This window comes from Panthera tigris, chromosome B3 (assembly GCF_018350195.1).
Source record: "Panthera tigris isolate Pti1 chromosome B3, P.tigris_Pti1_mat1.1, whole genome shotgun sequence".
In the NCBI taxonomy this organism is placed as follows: domain Eukaryota; kingdom Metazoa; phylum Chordata; class Mammalia; order Carnivora; family Felidae; genus Panthera; species Panthera tigris.
The window spans coordinates 24,865,702-24,886,840 of NC_056665.1; the positions used below are offsets into that span (position 1 = coordinate 24,865,702).

General features: G+C 43.4%; 1 protein-coding gene across 3 annotated transcripts in view; it reads right to left on the reverse strand.

Moving 5' to 3' along the window:
- The window catches only part of ATP10A (ATPase phospholipid transporting 10A (putative)), a 184,672-nt gene that overhangs the window by 40,395 nt on the left and 123,138 nt on the right, over nt 1-21,139 (reverse strand). For all 3 annotated transcript variants that reach the window (XM_042988300.1, XM_042988299.1, XM_042988301.1), the window contains exon 4: nt 18,701-18,786. In XM_042988300.1, the coding sequence (XP_042844234.1) occupies nt 18,701-18,786 (86 nt within the window). The remainder of the gene's footprint in view (nt 1-18,700; nt 18,787-21,139) is intronic.

The following is a 21,139-nucleotide window of genomic DNA, read 5'->3' on the forward strand; positions in this document are numbered from 1 at the left end:
AGATAATGCTGCTATAAACACTGGGGTGCATACATCCCTTTGGATTAGTATTTTTGTATTCTTTGGGTAAATACTTAGTAGTACAATTGCTGAATTGTAGGATATTTCTGTTTTTAACTTTTTGAGGAACCTCCATACTGTTTTCCACATTGGCTGCACCAGTTTGCATTCCCACCACTAGTGCAGGAATGTTCCCTTTTCCCCACATCCTCACCAACACTTGTTTCTTATGCTGCTGATTGTAGCCATTCTGACAGGTGTTGAGGTGATATCCCATTGTAGTTTTAATTCGTATTTCTCTGATAATCAGTGATGTTGAGCATCTTTTCATGTGTCTGTTGGCCACCTGTACGTCTTCTTTAGAAAATGGTTTCTTAATGTCTTCTACCCATTTTTTAATTGGATTATTTGTTTTTTGGGTGTTGAGTTTTATAAGTTCTTATGTACTTTGGACACTAACCCTTTATCAGATATGTCATTTTCAAATATCTTCTCCCATTCCATAGGCTGCCTTTTAGTTTTGTTGACTGTTTCCTTTGCTGTGCAGAAGATTTTTGTCTTTATGAGGTCCCAATAGTTTATTTTTGCTTTCTTCCCCTTGCCTCAGAAGACATATCTAGTAAGAAGTTTCTACAGTTGATGTCAAGAAGGTTAGTGCCTGTATTCTCCACTAGGATTTTAATGTCTTCCTGTCTCACATTTAGGTCTTGCATCTATTTTGAATTTACTTTTTGTGTATGGTGTAAGAAAGTGGTCCAGTTTCATTCTTCTGCATTTTGCTGTTTAGTTTTCCCAGCACCATTAGTTGAAGACACTGTCTTCATTGGATTCCATTCCACTGTCTTCATTGTATTCCATTGGATATTATTTCCTGCTTTGTCAAAGATTAATTGACCATACAGTTACAGATTCATTTCTGGGTTTTGTATTCTGTTCCATTGATCTATGTGTCTGCTTTTGTGCCAGAGCCATACTGTCTTGATCACTATAGCTTTGTCATATAACTTGGAAGTCCAGAATGGTGATGCCTCCAGCTTTACTTTTCTTTTTCAAGATTTCTTTGGCTATTTGGAATCTTTTGTGGTTCCATAAAAATGTTAGGATTGATTGTTCTAGCTCTGCAAAAAATGTTGTTGGTATTTTGATAGGGATTGCATTAAACGTGTAGATTGCTTTGGGTAGTATAGACATTTTAACAATATTTGTTCTTCCAGTCCATGAGTATGGAATATCTTTCCATTTCTTTGTGTCATTGTCACTTTTTTTAAGTTTTATTTATTTTGAGAGAGAGAGAGAGTGAGCATGAGCAGGGGAGGGGCACAGAGAAGGAGAGAGAGAATCCCAAGCACTGACAGTGCAGAGCCTGATGCAGGCCTCAAACTCATAAACTGTGAGATCATGACCTGAGCCAAAACCAGGAGTCAGACGCTTAAGTGACTGAGCCACCCAGGTGCCCCAATTTGTTTTTTTAATGTTTATTTATTTATTTACTTATTTATTTTGAGAGAGAGGGTGGGGGGAGGGAGAGGGAGAGAACATGTGAGAGCACAAGCAGGGGAGGGGCAGAAAGCAGGAGAGAGAATACCAAGAAGACTCCACATTGTCAGCACAGAGCCCAAAGCAGGGCTTGATCCCAAGAACCATGAAATTATCCTGATCTAAAATCAAGAGTCAGACACTTAACCAACTGAACCACCCATGCACTCCTTCAATTTCTTTCACAAGTGTTTTATAATTTTTAGTGTATAGGTCTTTCACCTCTTTCGTTAGGTTTATCCCTAAGTATCTTATTGTTTTTGGTGTAATTGTAAATGGGATGGATTCCTTAATTTCTCTTTCTGTTGCTTCATTATTGGTGTATAGAAATGTGACAAATTTAGAAAAGGGAATGGTATTGGTTTCAGCAACATTTTCTATATCCTTTTTTTCTTATAAAAAGTAATACAGTTATTAAAAACATTAATATATTAAATTTTAAATGTGGTACATTCCATTTTATGGGTTTCCCTGTTGTTTTGATTCAGAGAGACAGTCTAAGTATAAGCCACTGGTTTTCAAACTTATCCTCTTGATCCACTACGGATGGCCTCTCGTCATCCATGCAGCCAGAGCACCCCATGCTAGGATCACAGTGGGACAGATATGGTCCTGGAGTCTGAAGAACAAGGGGAGGCCTTGGAGGCTTCTGAAACTAGAGTAGGGGTCCAGCCTACACCAGGCAGTGCCTCCAAAGGGGACTTCAGAAAAGCTACCTTCTCGCATCATCAGTAGACAGCCTCCCCCTCCCACACATGGATAGCCCAAACTCCTCTGTGGTTCTTGAAGCTCACCAAGTACACCTGAAGGTGTTTTCCCTCACACCAATTCTTAGCACAGTGCCACTGACATGAGAATAGAGTTGGTACGAGGAGGTACGAGGTCAGAGGAAGAATACAAGGTTTCTGGGGAAACCATACTTCCTACCACATCTAGACCTTGGTCACTGGAATGATAGGCCAGGGCTGCCATTCAATCTGAGACACAACCCATGTTCTTCTCAACAAGGAAATGAATATATTTTCTGGTGAAAAAGACAGGCTAAATCATAAAGACAAGGCCAAAATGCATGCTAGGGGGATGCATTTTCCACAAGCCTGTTACTTAATTGATACAGCATCAGTGTTTCTGCAGAAGGTATGCAAAGGAACACAGTGGGGTATTCAAACAACAGTGTGTCTATGCCCCCATTTGGCAGTTCCAGGACAGAATGAGGTTTTGCTTTAAAAAAGAATCAAGACTGGGTCCGGTTCCGGAAGATGGCGGCGTAGGAGGACGCGGGGCTCACAGCGCGTCCTGCCGATCACTTAGATTCCACCTACACCTGCCTAAAGAACCCAGAAAACCGCCAGAGGATTAGCAGAAGGGAGTCTCCGGAGTCAAGCGCAGACCAGAGGCCCACGGAAGAGGGTAGGAAGGGCGGCGAGGCGGTGCGCGCTCCACGGACTGGCGGGAGGGAGCCGGGGCGGAGGGGCGGCTCGCCGGCCAAGCAGAGCCCCCGAGTCGGGCTGGCAAAAGCGGAGGGGCCGGACACACTGTGTTCCGACAGCAAGCGCGACTTAGCGTCTGGGAGGTCATAAGTTAACAGCTCTGCGCGGAAAGCGGGAAGGCTGGAGGACAAAGGGAGGGAGAGCTGCTGAGCCCCCGGACGGCAGAGCTCAGCTTGGCGGGGAACAAAGGCGCCAGCGCCATCTCCCCCGCCCATCCCCCAGCCAAAATCCCAAAGGGAACCAGTTCCTGCCAGGGAACTTGCTCGCTCCGCGCAAACACCCAACTCTGTGCTTCTGCGGAGCCAAACCTCCGGCAGCGGATCTGACTCCCTCCCGCTGCCACAGGGCCCCTCCTGAAGTGGATCACCTAAGGAGAAGCGAGCTAAGCCTGCCCCTCCAGCCACCGTGCACCTTGCCTACCCACCCCAGCTAATACGCCAGATCCCCAGCAACACAAGCCTGGCAGTGTGCAAGTAGCCCAGACGGGACACGCCACCCCACAGTGAATCCCGCCCCTAGGAGAGGGGAAGAGAAGGCACACACCAGTCTGACTGTGGCCCCAGCGGTGGGCTGGGGGCAGACATCGGGTCGGACTGCGGCCCCGCCCACCAACTCCAGTTATACACCACAGCACAGGGGAAGTGCACTGCAGGTCCTCACCACGCCAGGGACTCTCCAAAATGACCAAACGGAAGAATTCCCCTCAGAAGAATCTCCAGGAAATAACAACAGCTAATGAACTGATCAAAAAGGATTTAAATAATATAACAGAAAGTGAATTTAGAATAATAGTCATAAAATTAATCGCTGGGCTTGAAAACAGTATACAGGACAGCAGAGAATCTCTTGCCACAAAGATCGAGGGACTAAGGAACAGTCACGAGGAGTTGAAAAACGCTTTAAACGAATTGCAAAACAAAATGGAATCCACGATGGCTCGGCTTGAAGAGGCAGAGGAGAGAATAGGTGAACTAGAAGATAAAGTTATGGAGAAAGAGGAAGCTGAAAGAAAGAGAGATAAAAAAATCCAGGAGTATGAGGGGAAAATTAGAGAACTAAGTGATACACTAAAAAAAAATAATATACGCATAATTGGTATCCCAGAGGAGGAAGAGAGAGGGAAGGGTGCTGAAGGGGTACTTGAACAAATTATAGCTGAGAACTTCCCTGAACTGGGGAAGGAAAAAGGCATTGAAATCCAAGAGGCACAGAGAACTCCCTTCAGACGTAACTTGAATCGATCTTCTGCACGACATATCATAGTGAAACTGGCAAAATACAAGGATAAAGAGAAAATTCTGAAAGCAGCAAGGGATAAACGTGCCCTCACATATAAAGGGAGACCTATAAGACTCGTGACTGATCTCTCCTTTGAAACTTGGCAGGCCAGAAAGGCTTGGCACGATATCTACAGTGTGCTAAACAGAAAAAATATGCAGCCGAGAATCCTTTATCCAGCAAGTCTGTCATTTAGAATAGAAGGAGAGATAAAGGTCTTCCCAAACAAACAAAAACTGAAGGAATTTGTCACCACGAAACCAGCCCTACAAGAGATCCTAAGGGGGATCCTGTGAGACAAAGTACCAGAGACATCACTACAAGCATAAAACATACAGACATCACAATGACTCTAAACCCATATCTTTCTATAATAACACTGAATGTAAATGGATTAAATGCGCCAACTAAAAGACATAGGGTATCAGAATGGATAAAAAAACAAGACCCATCTATTTTCTGTCTACAAGAGACTCATTTTAGATCTGAGGACACCTTTAGATTGAGAGTGAGGGGATGGAGAACTATTTATCATGCTCCTGGAAGCCAAAAGAAAGCTGGAGTAGCCATACTTATATCAGACAAACTAGACTTTAAATTAAAGGCTGTAACAAGAGATGAAGAAGGGCATTATATAATAATCACAGGGTCTATCCACCAGGAAGAGCTAACTATTATAAATGTCTATGCGCCAAATACCCGAGCCCCCAGATATATAAAACAATTACTCATAAACATAAGCAACCTTATTGATAAGAATGTGGTCATTGCAGGGGACTTTAACACCCCACTTACAGAAATGGATAGATCATCTAGACACACAGTCAATAAAGAAACAAGGGCCCTGAATGATACATTGGATCAGATGGACTTGACAGATATATTTAGAACTCTGCATCCCAAAGCAACAGAATATACTTTCTTCTCGAGTGCACATGGAACATTCTCCAAGATAGATCATATACTGGGTCACAAAACAGCCCTTCATAAGTTTACAAGAATTGAAATTATACCATGCATACTTTCAGACCACAATGCTATGAAGCTTGAAATCAACCACAGGAAAAAGTCTGGAAAACCTCCAAAAGCATGGAGGTTAAAGAACACCCTACTAACGAATGAGTGGGTCAACCAGGCAATTAGAGAAGAAATTAAAACATATATGGAAACAAATGAAAATGAAAATACAACAATCCAAACGCTTTGGGATGCAGCGAAGGCAGTCCTGAGAGGAAAATACATTGCAATCCAGGCCTATCTCAAGAAACAAGAAAAATCCCAAATACAAAATCTAACAGCACACCTAAAGGAAATAGAAGCAGAACAGCAAAGGCAGCCTAAACCCAGCAGAAGAAGAGAAATAATAAAGATCAGAGCAGAAATAAACAATATAGAATCTAAAAAAACTGTAGAGCAGATCAACGAAACCAAGAGTTGGTTTTTTGAAAAAATAAACAAAATTGACAAACCTCTAGCCAGGCTTCTCAAAAAGAAAAGGGAGATGACCCAAATAGATAAAATCATGAATGAAAATGGAATGATTACAACCAATCCCTCAGAGATACAAACAATTATCAGGGAATACTATGAAAAATTATATGCCAGCAAATTGGACAACCTGGAAGAAATGGACAAATTTCTAAACACCCACACTCTTCCAAAACTCAATCAGGAGGAAATAGAAAGCTTGAACAGACCCATAACCAGCGAAGAAATTGAATCGGTTATCAAAAATCTCCCAACAAATAAGAGTCCAGGACCAGATGGCTTCCCAGGGGAGTTCTACCAGACATTTAAAGCAGAGATAATACCTATCCTTCTCAAGCTATTCCAAGAAATAGAAAGGGAAGGAAAACTTCCAGACTCATTCTATGAAGCCAGTATTACTTTGATTCCTAAACCAGACAGAGACCCAGTAAAAAAAGAGAACTACAGGCCAATATCCCTGATGAATATGGATGCAAAAATTCTTAATAAGATACTAGCAAATCGAATTCAACAGCATATAAAAAGAATTATTCACCATGATCAAGTGGGATTCATTCCTGGGATGCAGGGCTGGTTCAACATTCGCAAATCGATCAACGTGATACATCACATTAACAAAAAAAAAGAGAAGAACCATATGATCCTGTCAATCGATGCAGAAAAGGCCTTTGACAAAATCCAGCACCCTTTCTTAATAAAAACCCTTGAGAAAGTCGGGATAGAAGGAACATACTTAAAGATCATAAAGGCCATTTATGAAAAGCCCACAGCTAACATCATCCTCAACGGGGAAAAACTGAGAGCTTTTTCCCTGAGATCAGGAACACGACAGGGATGCCCACTCTCACCGCTGCTGTTTAATATAGTGCTGGAAGTTCTAGCATCAGCAATCAGACAACAAAAGGAAATCAAAGGCATCAAAATTGGCAAAGATGAAGTCAAGCTTTCGCTTTTTGCAGATGACATGATATTATACATGGAAAATCCGATAGACTCCACCAAAAGTCTGCTAGAACTGATACATGAATTCAGCAAAGTTGCAGGATACAAAATCAACGTGCAGAAATCAGTTGCATTCTTATACACTAACAATGAAGCAACAGAAAGACAAATGAAGAAACTGATCCCATTCACAATTGCACCAAGAAGCATAAAATACCTAGGAATAAATCTAACCAAAGATGTAAAAGATCTGTATGCTGAAAACTATAGAAAGCTTATGCAGGTAATTGAAGAAGATATAAAGAAATGGAAAGACATTCCCTGCTCATGGATTGGAAGAATAAATATTGTCAAAATGTCAATACTACCCAAAGCTATCTACACATTCAATGCAATCCCAATCAAAATTGCACCAGCATTCTTCTCGAAACTAGAACAAGCAATCCTAAAATTCATATGGAACCACAAAAGGCCCCGAATAGCCAAAGTAATTTTGAAGAAGAAGACCAAAGCAGGAGGCATCACAATCCCAGACTTTAGCCTCTACTACAAAGCTGTCATCATCAAGACAGCATGGTATTGGCATAAAAACAGACACATAGACCAATGGAATAGAATAGAAACCCCAGAACTAGACCCACAAACGTATGGCCAACTCATCTTTGACAAAGCAGGAAAGAACATCCAATGGAAAAAAGACAGTCTCTTTAACAAATGGTGCTGGGAGAACTGGACAGCAACATGCAGAAGGTTGAAACTAGACCACTTTCTCACACCATTCACAAAAATAAACTCAAAATGGATAAAGGACCTGAATGTGAGACAGGAAACCATCAAAACCTTAGAGGAGAAAGCAGGAAAAGACCTCTCTGACCTCAGCCGTAGCAATCTCTTACTCGGCACATCCCCAAAGGCAAGGGAATTAAAAGCAAAAGTGAATTACTGGGACCTTATGAAGATAAAAAGCTTCTGCACAGCAAAGGAAACAACCAACAAAACTAAAAGGCAACCAACGGAATGGGAAAAGATATTTGCAAATGACACATCGGACAAAGGGCTAGTATCCAAAATCTATAAAGAGCTCATCAAACTCCACACCCGAAAAACAAATAACCCAGTGAAGAAATGGGCAGAAAACATGAATAGACACTTCTCTAAAGAAGACATCCGGATGGCCAACAGGCACATGAAAAGATGTTCAACGTCGCTCCTTATCAGGGAAATACAAATCAAAACCACACTCAGATACCACCTCACGCCAGTCAGAGTGGCCAAAATGAAGAAATCAGGAGACTATAGATGCTGGAGAGGATGTGGAGAAACAGGAACCCTCTTGCACTGTTGGTGGGAATGCAAATTGGTGCAGCCGCTCTGGAAAACAGTATGGAGGTTCCTCAGAAAATTAAAAATAGACCTACCCTATGACCCAGCAATAGCACTGCTAGGAATTTATCCAAGGGATACAGGAGTACTGATGCATAGGGGCACCTGTACCCCAATGTTTATAGCGGCACTCTCAACAATAGCCAAATTATGGAAAGAGCCTAAATGTCCATCAACTGATGAATGGATAAAGAAATTGTGGTTTATATACACAATGGAATACTACGTGGCAATGAGAAAAAATGAAATATGGCCTTTTGTAGCAACATGGATGGAACTGGAGAGTGTGATGCTAAGTGAAATAAGCCATACAGAGAAAGACAGATACCATATGGTTTCACTCTTATGTGGATCCTGAGAAACATAACAGAAACCCATGGGGGAGGGGAAGGAAAAAAAAAAAAAAAGAGGTTAGAGTGGGAGAGAGCCAAAGCATTAGAGACTGTTAAAAACTGAGAACAAACTGAGGGTTGATGGGGGGTGGCAGGGAGGGCAGGGTGGGAGGGAGGGCAGGGTGGGTGATGGGTATTGAGGAGGGCACCTTTTGGGATGAGCACTGGGTGTTGTATGGAAACCAATTTGACAGTAAATTTCATATATTAAAAATTAAAAAAAAAAAAAAAAAGATTCAAGACTGAAAACCTCACTGTTGGATAATGCATCAAGACCTCAGTATACATAAGATGGTACATATAAAACACCATTCCCACCTCTGGAATGAAAGATACCTATGGCCACAGTTCTTTTGGTAACAGCTGGAGATGGACACGGTTTCTGAGGGAGAGTAGTAAAAAACAGTTTCAATCAAAGTTTCCATCATGCTTACACAAAATAAGAGACAAACTCAATAAAAACAAGAAAAAACATTTTATATTAAGCCTTCTTTGATATGACACACTTTTTAGCAGCACTGCACTTTCTTTTTTTGCTTAATTTTTTTAATGTTTACTTATTTTGGAAGAGAGCACAGGTTCACGTGCAAGTAGAGGAGGACAGAGAGAGAAAGGGAATGTGAGCAGGGGAGGGAGAGAGACAGGGTGGGAAAGAGCATATCAAGCAGAATCTCAAGAATCTCAAACCCCAATGAGGGGCTCAATCTCACAAACCATGAGGTCATGACCTGAGCTGATATCAAGAGTCAGCCACTCAACCGACTGAGCCACCCAGGTGCCCCAGCAATACTGTGCTTTCTTATCAGACCAAGCCAGAACAGAACTCGTTACCAGCAGGTGCACAGGCCTGTGAAGATTACAGCCACAAGGACAGGCAGTGCACAGACATGAATGGCCTTTCTTGAGTGAACGGGCGTTGCATTAGAAGCGGGAGGAAGGCAGGCCAAACTCCAGAAGGATAGCTGAAGAACAAGGGGAAGGAAGACTATATCCCTGTCTTGGTCTTTTGAGAGGAAAAATACTCTCCAAAGGCAAAACAGGCCCAAGGCCAAGCAGCTATGAGGCCTGATTCCAGGAAGACACACCCCATAATGTTGTCCTTAATACCCACTTCTTTGGTATGGGTTGATGTAAGCTCCCTACCCTGTAATTCATTTGTTGAAGCCCTAACACCCAGTACCATAGAATGTGACCACATTTGGACACAGAGTCTTTAAAAAGGTAATTAAGTTCAAAAAAGATCCTACGGATGGGCTCTAACCCCATGACTGGTGTCCTTATAAAGAGAAATTTGGACACAGAGATAGACAAGCATAGAGGTTAAAACCACATGAAGACAGGGAGAAGACAGCCTTCTGCAAGCCAATGAGAAAGGCTTCAGGAGAAACCAATCCTACTGATACTCTGCTCTCAGGTTTCCAGCCTTCAGAAATGTGAGATAATAAATTTCTGTTGTTGGGGTGCCTGGGTGGCTCAGGTCATGATCTCAGGGTCCTAAGGTTGAGCGCCATGTTCGGCTTCATGCTGGACATGGTACCTGCTTAAAATTTTCTCTCCCTCTCCCTCTGCCCCTCCCCTTGCTTGCGCATGCTTGCTTGCTCTAAAAACAAACAAACAAACAAACAAACAAATTTATTTCTATTGTTTAAGCTGCCTGGTCTATGGTGACCCTGAGCACACTGACACATCCTTTAACATTTCATCTGAGCCTCTGAGGAAAGCTTTTCTGGTTCAAGTCTCCCGGCATCCTGACTCATCAAACCAATCTCTTCTAAATCAAAACTGCCCCAAAGTACAATGTGATGATGAGATAGCTGTTTGGTGAGAATGTCCTGTGCACTGGGAAGCACCACATGCAGGCTCCTTGGGAAATGGCAGAGTTTAGCTAATTAACAACCTGCCTGGCTGCTCTTTCTCAGGAATTGTAATGTCTCCCTGCCAGCACTGGCTGTTAGTAATGGGTCTTGCAAGTCAGTCCTCGTTCCTCCCAGCATGTGAAGGTGCTAACAGGACCAGCAACAAATAGCAATCCATTGGTTCAAACACAGAGGTGCAAAGTATACTTGCTGCTGGTGTACTTGTCCAGGGTCACAGGCAGTAGCATGAGAGTTCAGGAACCTTGGACAGCAGCCTGCAGCTCTCTCCCTTCCTCCCTAGGTCACATCACCTCCAGCACTTGGGCCCTCCTGTCTGCTCCATCCCAGATAGTGGTCCACCTTCACCCTGGTCACCATGACCAGCATCCTTGGGTGTCCTTCTTGCCCCCTCCTCCCTCATTTTTACACCCACTCAAACACCAAACCTTAATTTTTCTCTCCTCACTGGATATTTCTTGAATCCACCTCCTTCTTGCTCCCTCTGTACCTCACTACCCTAATTTAGGCTTCCACATTTCTGTGCTTAGAGCCTGCAACACACCCCTTGCTGGCCAGCATGCCACCAGCCTTGGTCCCTCTTATCCATTTCTCACACAGTCACCAAAGCAACCTTTCAGTGTGTGCATCTGAACACTGCATTCTCCTGGGCACATCCCATGTGAGCTCCTTACTTCCTCATGCTTGATACACATGGCCAGCTGGCTCTGCAACACCTTTAGGGGTCCTTCCCATGCAGGCTTAAGGCTCCAGCCACCTCACATTGCACATCCTTCTACCCACACTGCCTCTCATCCCAAGGGAACCCATTAGCCTGGACAAGTCTGGCCTGTTATCCTGGGCTCACATTTTATAGCCTTCAGGAAGATTATCTGGGTTAAGCTCCCCAGGACCTATAGACAGGAAACTGTGTGGTATTCTTTGATGCCTCCTTCTTTGTGTCCACTTCTAAATGTGAGCTCCTCAAATTTTATTCTGTTCTGCAACCCAGATGCCTACCTCAGTGCCTGGCAAATGCAAAGGCTGCCTTGTCCCTGGCCTCAGGTTGGATCCATCCAATGGTGATGTCAAAAGGGCAGGGGAGTGAACACAGGCAAGGGAGGATGGGGAGGTTATTCCCTGGCACCTTTTGGGGAGAGAGCACTGGGCCGGGTATGTCCCTAGACCAGGGCTGTGTGACTCCCCAGGTAACTTCTTGACTTGAGTCCCAGGTGGCCACTCCTTCCCTGGAACCACTGGACTCACAGGGGTGACACTTCAGCTGCTACTAACTCTTGTAGCCTTACTCACTCCTGCTTCAAAGGATCTCCACTTATGTGAATTATCTACGTGTAGGAATAACTCAATTGTGTGTTTTATGCCAATGTTAGATTTTCTTGATATGTAAATATGTCAATTAAAAGTTATCAAGGTAAAATGAAAACTTTCCAGTTTTAATGAGTTCAGTTGGTGCAGTTATAGTTCATCTTAATGCCTGATTATTGGTAATGAGAACATCTTGGACATAAACCCACACAAAGCTCCATCCAGACACTGGGCAGGAGGGGTGAGGAACCATGAGGGCTCTCCTGTTAGTAATGGTCCTGATGATGAAGGACCCAAAGGCAAGCTGAGGGCATACACAAGCTAGCAACTATCCCCACCCCCACTCCCATGGGATAGGTGTGACATTCCTCAGGCACTTCTAGCTGCCCAAGAACAAAGGAAAGGGAAAAAACAATGGTTAACTGAAGGAGATCACAATCATGCAGGACAGGAATCTCCCATCAGTTTACAAATGTCTTAGTAAATTACAAGAAAAAGGCAATCTTGGGAATCTCAGTCAGTCAAGCTCTGACTTTGGCTCGGGTCATGATCTTGTGGTGGTTCATGGGTTTGAGCCCCACATCAGGCTCTATACTCAGAGCCTGGCGTCTGCTTCGGATTCTGTGTCTCCCTCTCTCTCTGCCCCCACCCCCCCAAAAACTAAACATTTAAAAAACTGAAAAAAAAAAAAGAAAAGAAAAGTGAAGAAAAGAAAAAGGCAAATTTATCAATAGCCTAATCTCTAGAAGCCTATAGATTCAGTTTCCTGGAGCCCCAGCATCACCCTCCCCTCCATAATGATGTTGGGGAACAAAGGCAAAAAAGAAATGGTACATAGAATTAAATTTCCATGAGGCTCCTGGGTGGCTCAGTCTGTTAAGCCTCCGACTTCAGCCCAGGTCATGATCTCAAGGATTGTGAGTTTGAGTCCTGTGTTGGGCTCTGTGCTGACAGCTCAGAGCCTGGAGCCTGTGTCTCCCTCTCTTTCTGCCCCTCCCTCACTTGCTCTCTCTCTCTCTCTCTCTCAAAAATAAATAAACATTAAAAAAAATTACACAAAAAAATTTCCTTATAATGTGCAGCCCATTGACAAATACTTGAGGCAGGCAGAGTATAACATATTTCCAGGAACTCCCTACTGTCTTAATGCTAATACTTTACTAGAGGGAAAAACAACCTTAGCTTGACAACAGCTGGGCCTCTGGTATCTTTGGGGTCCTCTTTAGTATATGGAAGTCTTTTTGGAGGCTTCTCTTTTGCCTTTACTTCCTCTAACTCCATAGCATATAACCAGTCATTCTTCACAACCCCAGTGCAGCTCTTTCTGCCCATGGGTCCTGTCTCCATGCTTTAATAAAATCACCTTTTTATACCAAAGATGTCTTAAGAATTCTTTCTTGGCCTTCAGCTCTGGATCCCCACCACTCCAAAACCACATCACTGATGTCTCCTATAGGGTGACAGTGGTAGTGGAGTGTGTCATCTACAAGGTGGGGATTCTACCCCAACAAGCACGCTCAGGCTCGCAATGGCAAGTTCCCAGCCCTATATGGTCAAATAAGGCTCTGCACCATATAGGGAGGGAGCTCAGAGCTCACTCTGTGGAGGACTCTGGGATAAGAAATAGAACCTGGCTTTTTACAACCTGAAATGGAATTTTAGGCCAGACTAAACCAACCAACCTCTCTGCTTTATTCCTAAGGGTAAGTGAAAATATTTGATTGACTAGTGGCCTCAGAAGTCACCCACCATATGCCATGAAGTTGGCTGAGCACATCTGAGCAGGGTGCCCAGAGCTGCTGGGGCATAGGGCCTCTGAGCTGGTTCCCATTCCCATGGGCCTCTCTGAGCTGCAATGCCTCGGGGCAGGAAGAGGGCAGCCCAAGGGGTAGAGAACAGTTAGGATTTGGTTAGTGCTTACAGGAAGGTCTTAAACAGTGAGCATTAAAGTACACTGGAATAATGAAGCTCCTAACACTTTTTTTTAACAGCTTGAGACACATTTCACATACCATAAAATTCACTCATTTAAAGTGTATGTGGTTGAGTGTTTTGTTTTTTGTATATTCAGAGTTGTACAGCTATCACTATCAGCTAATTTTAAAACATTTCCATCATCCTAAAAAGAAACCCCAGATCTATTGGCAGTCACTCTCCATGCCCCTTCCACTCCCAAATCATGGCAACCATTAATGCACTTTCTGTATCTACATGATGTGGGAAACAAACACAAAAAGAAAATATAGATAATATTAAATTTCCTTATAACCTGTAGCCCAATGACAAATATTTGAGGCAGGTAGAGGATGACATTTCTCCAGGAACTCCCAAATGTCTTAATGTTAATACTGTGCTAGAGGGAAAAACAACCTTAGCTAAACAACAGCTAGGCCTCCAGGATCCTCAGTCTTCTTTAGCATATGAAAATCTTTTTGGAAACTTCCCCTGTCTTTATCTCCCCCAACTCCCAAATATATAATCAATTGCTCTTCACAACTCCAGCAAAGCTCTTTCTGCCCAAGGGTCCTATCCTCATGCTTTAATAAAACCACCTTTTTGCACTGAAGACATCTCAAAAATTCTTTCTTGGCAGTCGGCTCCAAACCCCAACACTTTCCACATTATAAACACATTCCTATTGGAGGCATTTCATACCAGCAGAATCAGACACCAAGGCTAACACCTCTCTTATGAAGTGTTCTAATTCACCTCATGCTTCACCCAGATTCTTTCTCTCCATTGTCATGTCAGCCATTGTTATCTCCAGCATTAGGAGGAAGCCACGTTCTGAAATGTGGAATAACTTGCTCAGTCAGTGGGCAAAGCTGGAATTCAAACTTGGTTCTTCTTGCTGTAAATCCAAGCTTAGGTCTCCAAGTGCAAATAGCTAAAGTTTTAGTTCAGATTGGATGGTCCAAATATGAGTGAAACCTGCTGGTATAAATGGTGGCTAGGCTTGGCCTGATCTCACGGCCGGAGTGAGGCTACAGGGCAGCAGCTGAGTCAAGACTGAAGGAAGGTCACCCTCAGCAGATAATGAAAGCTAGCAAACCAGCAGACTAAGGAACTGGCTGCTGATCGGCTCCATGGGCCTAAACCACAGATCTACCACCCAAGCTAGTCCCACCCCTGAGCATAAGGACCAATATGGGAACTGAGGTCTCCCTTTTCTCTGCCCCAAACAGGACACAGTGGTGTGAACAGGCCTCTTCCCTGATGCTCACCTTACCTGTCCTCCTCTCCCCTCACTCTTCCTGAAGCACTTCAGCCTGACTGTGGCAGGGCTGCTCATGCTATTTGCACCACAGTCACCAGAGGAAAAAAACTTTTAACTCAGGGTCATCTGTGTCCTACGTCCAGAGGGTGTTGGTCTGCTGAGAGAGAGGCTAGCCACATCCTGACCTTTCTGTAGCCAATCCAAAATGCCTGCCTTGGTGGAAATAGCAAATCATAATTAAACAGCAGTCTAGTATGCAGAGGCCTGAATGTGCAGCACCTAGACTACTGGGATTTGTGTCCAGACTCAGAGGCGAGCCTCAGTGCAGGACAATTTGTTGGAAAAAGTAAGGAGAAAGCATGGCAAAACTAGACAGCAGAGCAGGGAAAGATTCATGCAGCAGGGAGCTGCCCTTCTTGCGTTACTTTCTCAGGAGATGTGCCAGCAAGGGCCCTTGTATTAGGAATATTTGCTGTAGGCATCAGCCAGAGAAGCCGAGTAAGCCTGGCTGGCCGTGGGGCAGAATGATGTCCACCTAAGTGGCCATCTTCTAAAGAAAGAAGTGTTTGGGGGTGCCGAGTCAGCTAAGGGCAGGGTGTGGAGGCCATGCAGTGCTGGAGGTGAGTTAGGAACTGCGTGATGTTACCCCTCATTGATCACCAACTCCCCACTTGAAAGTTACCATGCCCCCATGTAGATCTCCACCAGCCTGGCTTTTTGTTATCTTCTCTTTTCCTACTAAGAGTCCATCCCTTTTCTTTGAAGCTTTCAGCTCTAGCCCTGTTCTTGCTTTTTAAGCCACATTTCTAGAAAGAGTGGTGGAAAAATATAATTCCTCTTCTACCTCCTGCAATCTGGACTCTGCCCCTCTGGGCCTATACTCCAATGGTGTAGCCCTCCCATTTCTTAGGCTGCCTGTGGAGTCTAGCATGCAGATTTTCTCCTGAGTGTCCCTGCTATGCCTCCACCATTGTACCATCCTTGGAACTACATCCCTATCACACCCAAGGACACCTGCTCCTACCTATGGGGTTATTCTGTGTTTATTCCTTTCCTTTTTTCCCTAGCCTTCTGTCCATGTTCCTGGGCCTCTTCTCTGAGTTCATACATGACTTGTAGGTAGAAGGTCTTCAAACCTGACCTTTAGCTCCTACTCCCCTGAAGTCCTGGCCCACTTTTTTTTTCTATCAAAAAATGTCACTGCACCTTATGCACTTGCCGGCCCCTCAAACTCAGGAAATCTCAAAACCCCATTTCCCTTTCTTCTATGGCTTCTCCTAATAAACACACTGAAGACAAATCTCCCTCCCCTGGACACATTTGTGTTTTTGCCTAAATCTCTCTTCTGACTCTTATCTCCCTGCTCTAAAGTGTCATCTATAACGGTAATATTAACAACAGCAGCAACAACCACAATAGTTGCAAGTATTTATTAAGCACACTTCTGAAAGATTTGTGTGTATTAGATTGACTAAAACTTTGCACCAAGGACTTGAGGGGATTCCTGTGATCTTCCCCATTATATGACAAATAAAGTTAAGCAGATTGCCCAAGGTTATCTAGCTAGAAAGTGTGGGCTCCAGAGCCTGCCGGCATCAACACTAAGCTGGACTTGTTTAATAGCCCTATGACAGGAGTGAGTGCCTGGGTGGTTCAGCCGGTTAAGTGTCTGACTCTTGGTTTCAGCTCAGGTAGTGATCTTGTAGTTCAGGGGATCTAGGCCCATGTTGGGCTCTGCGTTGACAGTGCAGAGCCTGCTTGGGATTCTCTCTCTTTCTCTCTGTCCCTTCCCCGCTCATGCTGTCTCTCAAAATAAAAGTGGTTTTTTCGTTTGTTTGTTTGTTTTTTAAGCCCTACGACAAAGGTAGTTCCTGGAGGGCAAGACTAAGAGCTGCGGACCTAGGGTTGAATCCATTTCAGTGTTAATCCAACTCAAGCGCAGGCAACAAAAGTGTGAACAGTCATGAGAGCACAGGAGCACTGCATCTTTCAGGGGTGTTGGAGGAATCCCACAGAAGAGAAGACAGACTACAAGATGGTCTTTGGTGAAGGATGCCTACTCTTCTTCCTTGGTAGAGTTGGCTCCCCAAAATTACCCATGAACAAGAAGATACATAGAATAGTCTCCCTAGAGGATGTCCTAACACCCTTCAAAATGGTTATTTTAGGGTCTTTGGAAACCCAGCATCTGCTCCATTCAGCTGATGTGGTCGTGGAAATTCACAGTAGTGCTAAGAATAGTGCCATATATGAAGTCCTGGGGACAACGGGTTAAAGGGCCTCTGGCCACAGAGGCTGGAAAAATCCATGGCAGACCAGTTATATGTGAGTAGTTGAGTATTCTCCCCCTAACTTTTACATACTGCATTTTAACATTTTTCTTAACTTTTATCCTCTTTTAGTTGGTTCCTTTAAGGGACGATCTAACATTTTCCAAGTTCTGATCTTCAGGCATGGATCAGCAATCTCAGTGGGTGACTAGGCCATCTCTTGGCAGCACACACATTTCATTCAGCCTTTACTACTTAACACTTTTCATTCATTGATCACCTTGCAGCATGACAGAAAGTCTCCTGAGTAGTGGGCAGAGGCAATAATGCTGGATGTGCCAGTGAACACAAAGATTCAAATATACACTGAAAGGTCATGGAAAGGAAGCTCATTTCCATAAAAGAGAGCACCCTGCCTCACCCCCACATGTTTGTGGGGGGCCACTCTGTGCCTGGACCACCAAGCAGTGGGCCGACTGGTCACCTCACATCTCAAGCAGGAAAACTGGCAGAGAAAAGGCCCCAAGTTCGTCACACAAGAGGTCTAAGCCTAAGAGTGCAGACTAAGGTCCAAAAGGTCAAACATGAAGTCCTCAGGATCTTGCCCACACATCTCATTTATTCTCTGTGAGGCTGCCCCCACCTGCTCTGGCACCCAACTCAGCAACTCCATGCTGACACTCCCTTTTCTCTCCCATTTTATTTTTCCCCAAGCCAACCAACTACACACACACACACACACACACACACACACACACACACAATTATTATTAAAGTTTCCAAATGAACACGAAAGTAGAGAGACTAGCATATACTTCCCATGTACCCATAGCTCAACTTCAGCAAGCACCCAACACATTTATCCACCTTTTTGCCTTTCCCTTTTGGAGCAAGGGATAGAACTATTTGACACAGTATATACTATACGTATTTTTTTGTTTATGGTCTTTTCCCCTAACTAGAATGAAATAAACATGAAGGCAGTTCACAGCATTCCTCTCAGAGTCTTCAACAGGGTCTATCACGCAGCAGATGCTCAAAAAATACTTGGATCAATGACTGAGTACCTAAGTGAATGAATGAATGAGCTTCTACCCAGGCTCCTCTTGTGTGGCCCCTGTGCTTCCATTTAATGGGGCCATGTGTAGTCAACCATACTTCCCTTGTTCCCCTCACCTTTCCAGGGCCAACTAGAGGAAGGAAAAGCAGAAACTACTCATCACAGGCAATGTGGCTAAGTTTCTACTGCTGACAAGATCTTGTAAACAAGTCCCATAAGCAACCAAAGAGGCTCAAGTATGGGCAACATTCCCAAAAGACTACAAAGGTGGTAAAGAATCTTAAATGCATATTTTAGAACTGTATGCATATACAGATACACATACACACACACATATACACACACACACACATACACACACATACACATGTGTGTGTGTGTGTGTGTGTGTGTGTGTGTGTGTGTGTGTATGTGTATATGTTTGTCAAACAGAAGAAAAAGCTCAGGCATATATACAATACTCACATGCAACCACGAAACCTAGTCAGGTCGTTGTTTGGCTTCTCACACTCGATTACACTGGTGAACGTCAAAGGATTGAATTCGGAGACCTAAAATAACAGCATGCATATATTAGAGAAATGGCTTTGACCATTCCATTCTAAAAGGCACTTGCTCTTCTGTATAACATCTATGTAGGGCAGGGAAATTTCATGGAAGGAGTCTGCCCAGTAACCTCTTCAGAATGCCAATACACACACAGCACTTAGCTCATGTTTTCTCATTTTTATACTGAATGATAACCAATCATTGTAGAACTAACAGCAATTAGTAGAACAGTACTGGTAAGTGAGCTGAAAGGATTACTGCTCTAATGAAAATAAGAGAACATGAGAAAACAGCAAAGGAAGCCACTAATGATTGAAAGGGATGAATGAGTTTTTTGAAACAGACCAGCACCTTTCAACTTCCAATATAGATTTAGAGAAGCAAATTCCATCTGGAAAATAGGAACTTATAATAAAAGGAGAGTTCCTCAATGTGCACTAAAAATTTTGCACAAATACTTAATGAAAAACATCTAAATAACCAATATGTGGGGCGCCTGGGTGGCTCAGTTGGTTGGGTGTCAGACTTCGGCTCAGGTCATGATGTCACAGTTCATGAGTTCGAGACCCACGTTCAGCTCTGTGCTGACAGTTCTGAGCCTGGAGCCTGCTTTGGATTCCGTGTCTCCCTCTTTCTCTGCCCCTCCCCCACTTGTGCTCTGTCTCTGTCTCTCTCAAAAATAAACATTAAAAAAATTAAATAACCAATGTGTAAACCCACAATTTCTTTATTATTCCACTTGATGAAAAAACGATAGCTCATCATAAAGTCTCTCATTGGTAGTTTTGCCACTGATAGATGCAGCAGTGCCATAAACCATACAAACAAATGAGGAGAGGAATGTGGGAAGGAAATGGGGAGAAAGGAGGGAAATGCAGGGAATAAGTCTTTTGGATAAGTGACGATAGTTAATGGATTTTTTAAAAATCAGCTCATTGCTCAGGCTTGTCATTCTCTTTTCTCTACGAAGTGTCACAACATGGTAAAAAAAAATTAACTCTTTGCTCACACAAGTAAATCATCACACAAAAAGTGCAAGTGGTTAAAAATCACAGCAATCACAAATACTGTTAACACCACCCCATGTGATTATTACTCTACCACAACAACATAGTTTCTGACACAGAATACAGCCATAACAGTAATTACTCAAACATCAGTTCTTACTGTTTTCCAGTGCATCGTGTACATTAAACAGAGAATTCACTAGATAACAGTAGCTTAATTCAATAGATGAAATTAAAATGCCATTTAAAAAGGCTCTTCTTGAAGTTTAATTAGCCATCAGCTCTGCTCTTCTTGGACTGAAATGGCCTCTGGCTCTATTTCCAGAGTGAGGCTATGTTTCAAGCTGCCTTGTGTTCATTTAAAGCCATGCAAAGTATCTTGAAGCCAGTTGGTTGCCTTTTCCAGGGCAGACATCTGCAGATACAGCATCCAGGATAGCCATGAAGGGACTCAGTTCCACAGCACACAGGATTATTCTTGGCAGACAAGGAGGGTGCACTTAAAATACACTGTCTCTGTTTGTTATTCTTTCTCTCTATGAAAATGTAATGTGAATGGCTCAGAAATGGTAGGACATTTTGTCTCTGGACTTCAACGCTGCATTCATAATGTTCTATCAATAACCATGTGCCTTGAGGAATGTGCACGTCCAAGGCACAAGTTGCCTGGCTTCATCCACTTAGTCTGGAATTGGGGAGAATTCTGAGGATTTTTAGAACCAGAGGGATCTTCAGAGACTGTTATAATTGAATTGTGTAACCACCACACCCCCCTCCCCCACACCCCAGAATTCATATGTTGAGGTCTTAACCCCCCAGAACCTCTGAATGTGACCATGTTTGACACAGGATCTTTAAAGAGATAATTAAGTTAAAATGAGGTCATTAGGGGGAGCCCTAATACAATCTGACTGGTATCCTTACAAGAGGAAATTTGGACACATACAGCAAAGGACAATTATATAAAGATATAGGGAAGAGATGGCCATCCACAAGCCATGGAGGGGGTGTTCAGAAGAAACCAGCCCTGTGGACTCATTGATCCTAGACTTCCAGCTTCCAGAACTGTGAGAAAGTGAATTTCTGTGGTATAAGCAACTTAGTCTGTGGTATTTTGTTATGGCAGCCCTAGCAAACTAATACAGAGACCATCTTTTGGTTTCTCATTTAAAAAGGGTTTCACATCCAGAGCACACCTTTCAGATGGGAAAATTCTACTTACATTGATTGTTTCTACATAAATTGGCAATGTAATAATACCCCATTTAAGAAATATATTTATTTTTCTCTCCATCCACTCATCTATCTGTTTGCTTCATTCCAAACTGGCTTCAAGGTCACACCATAG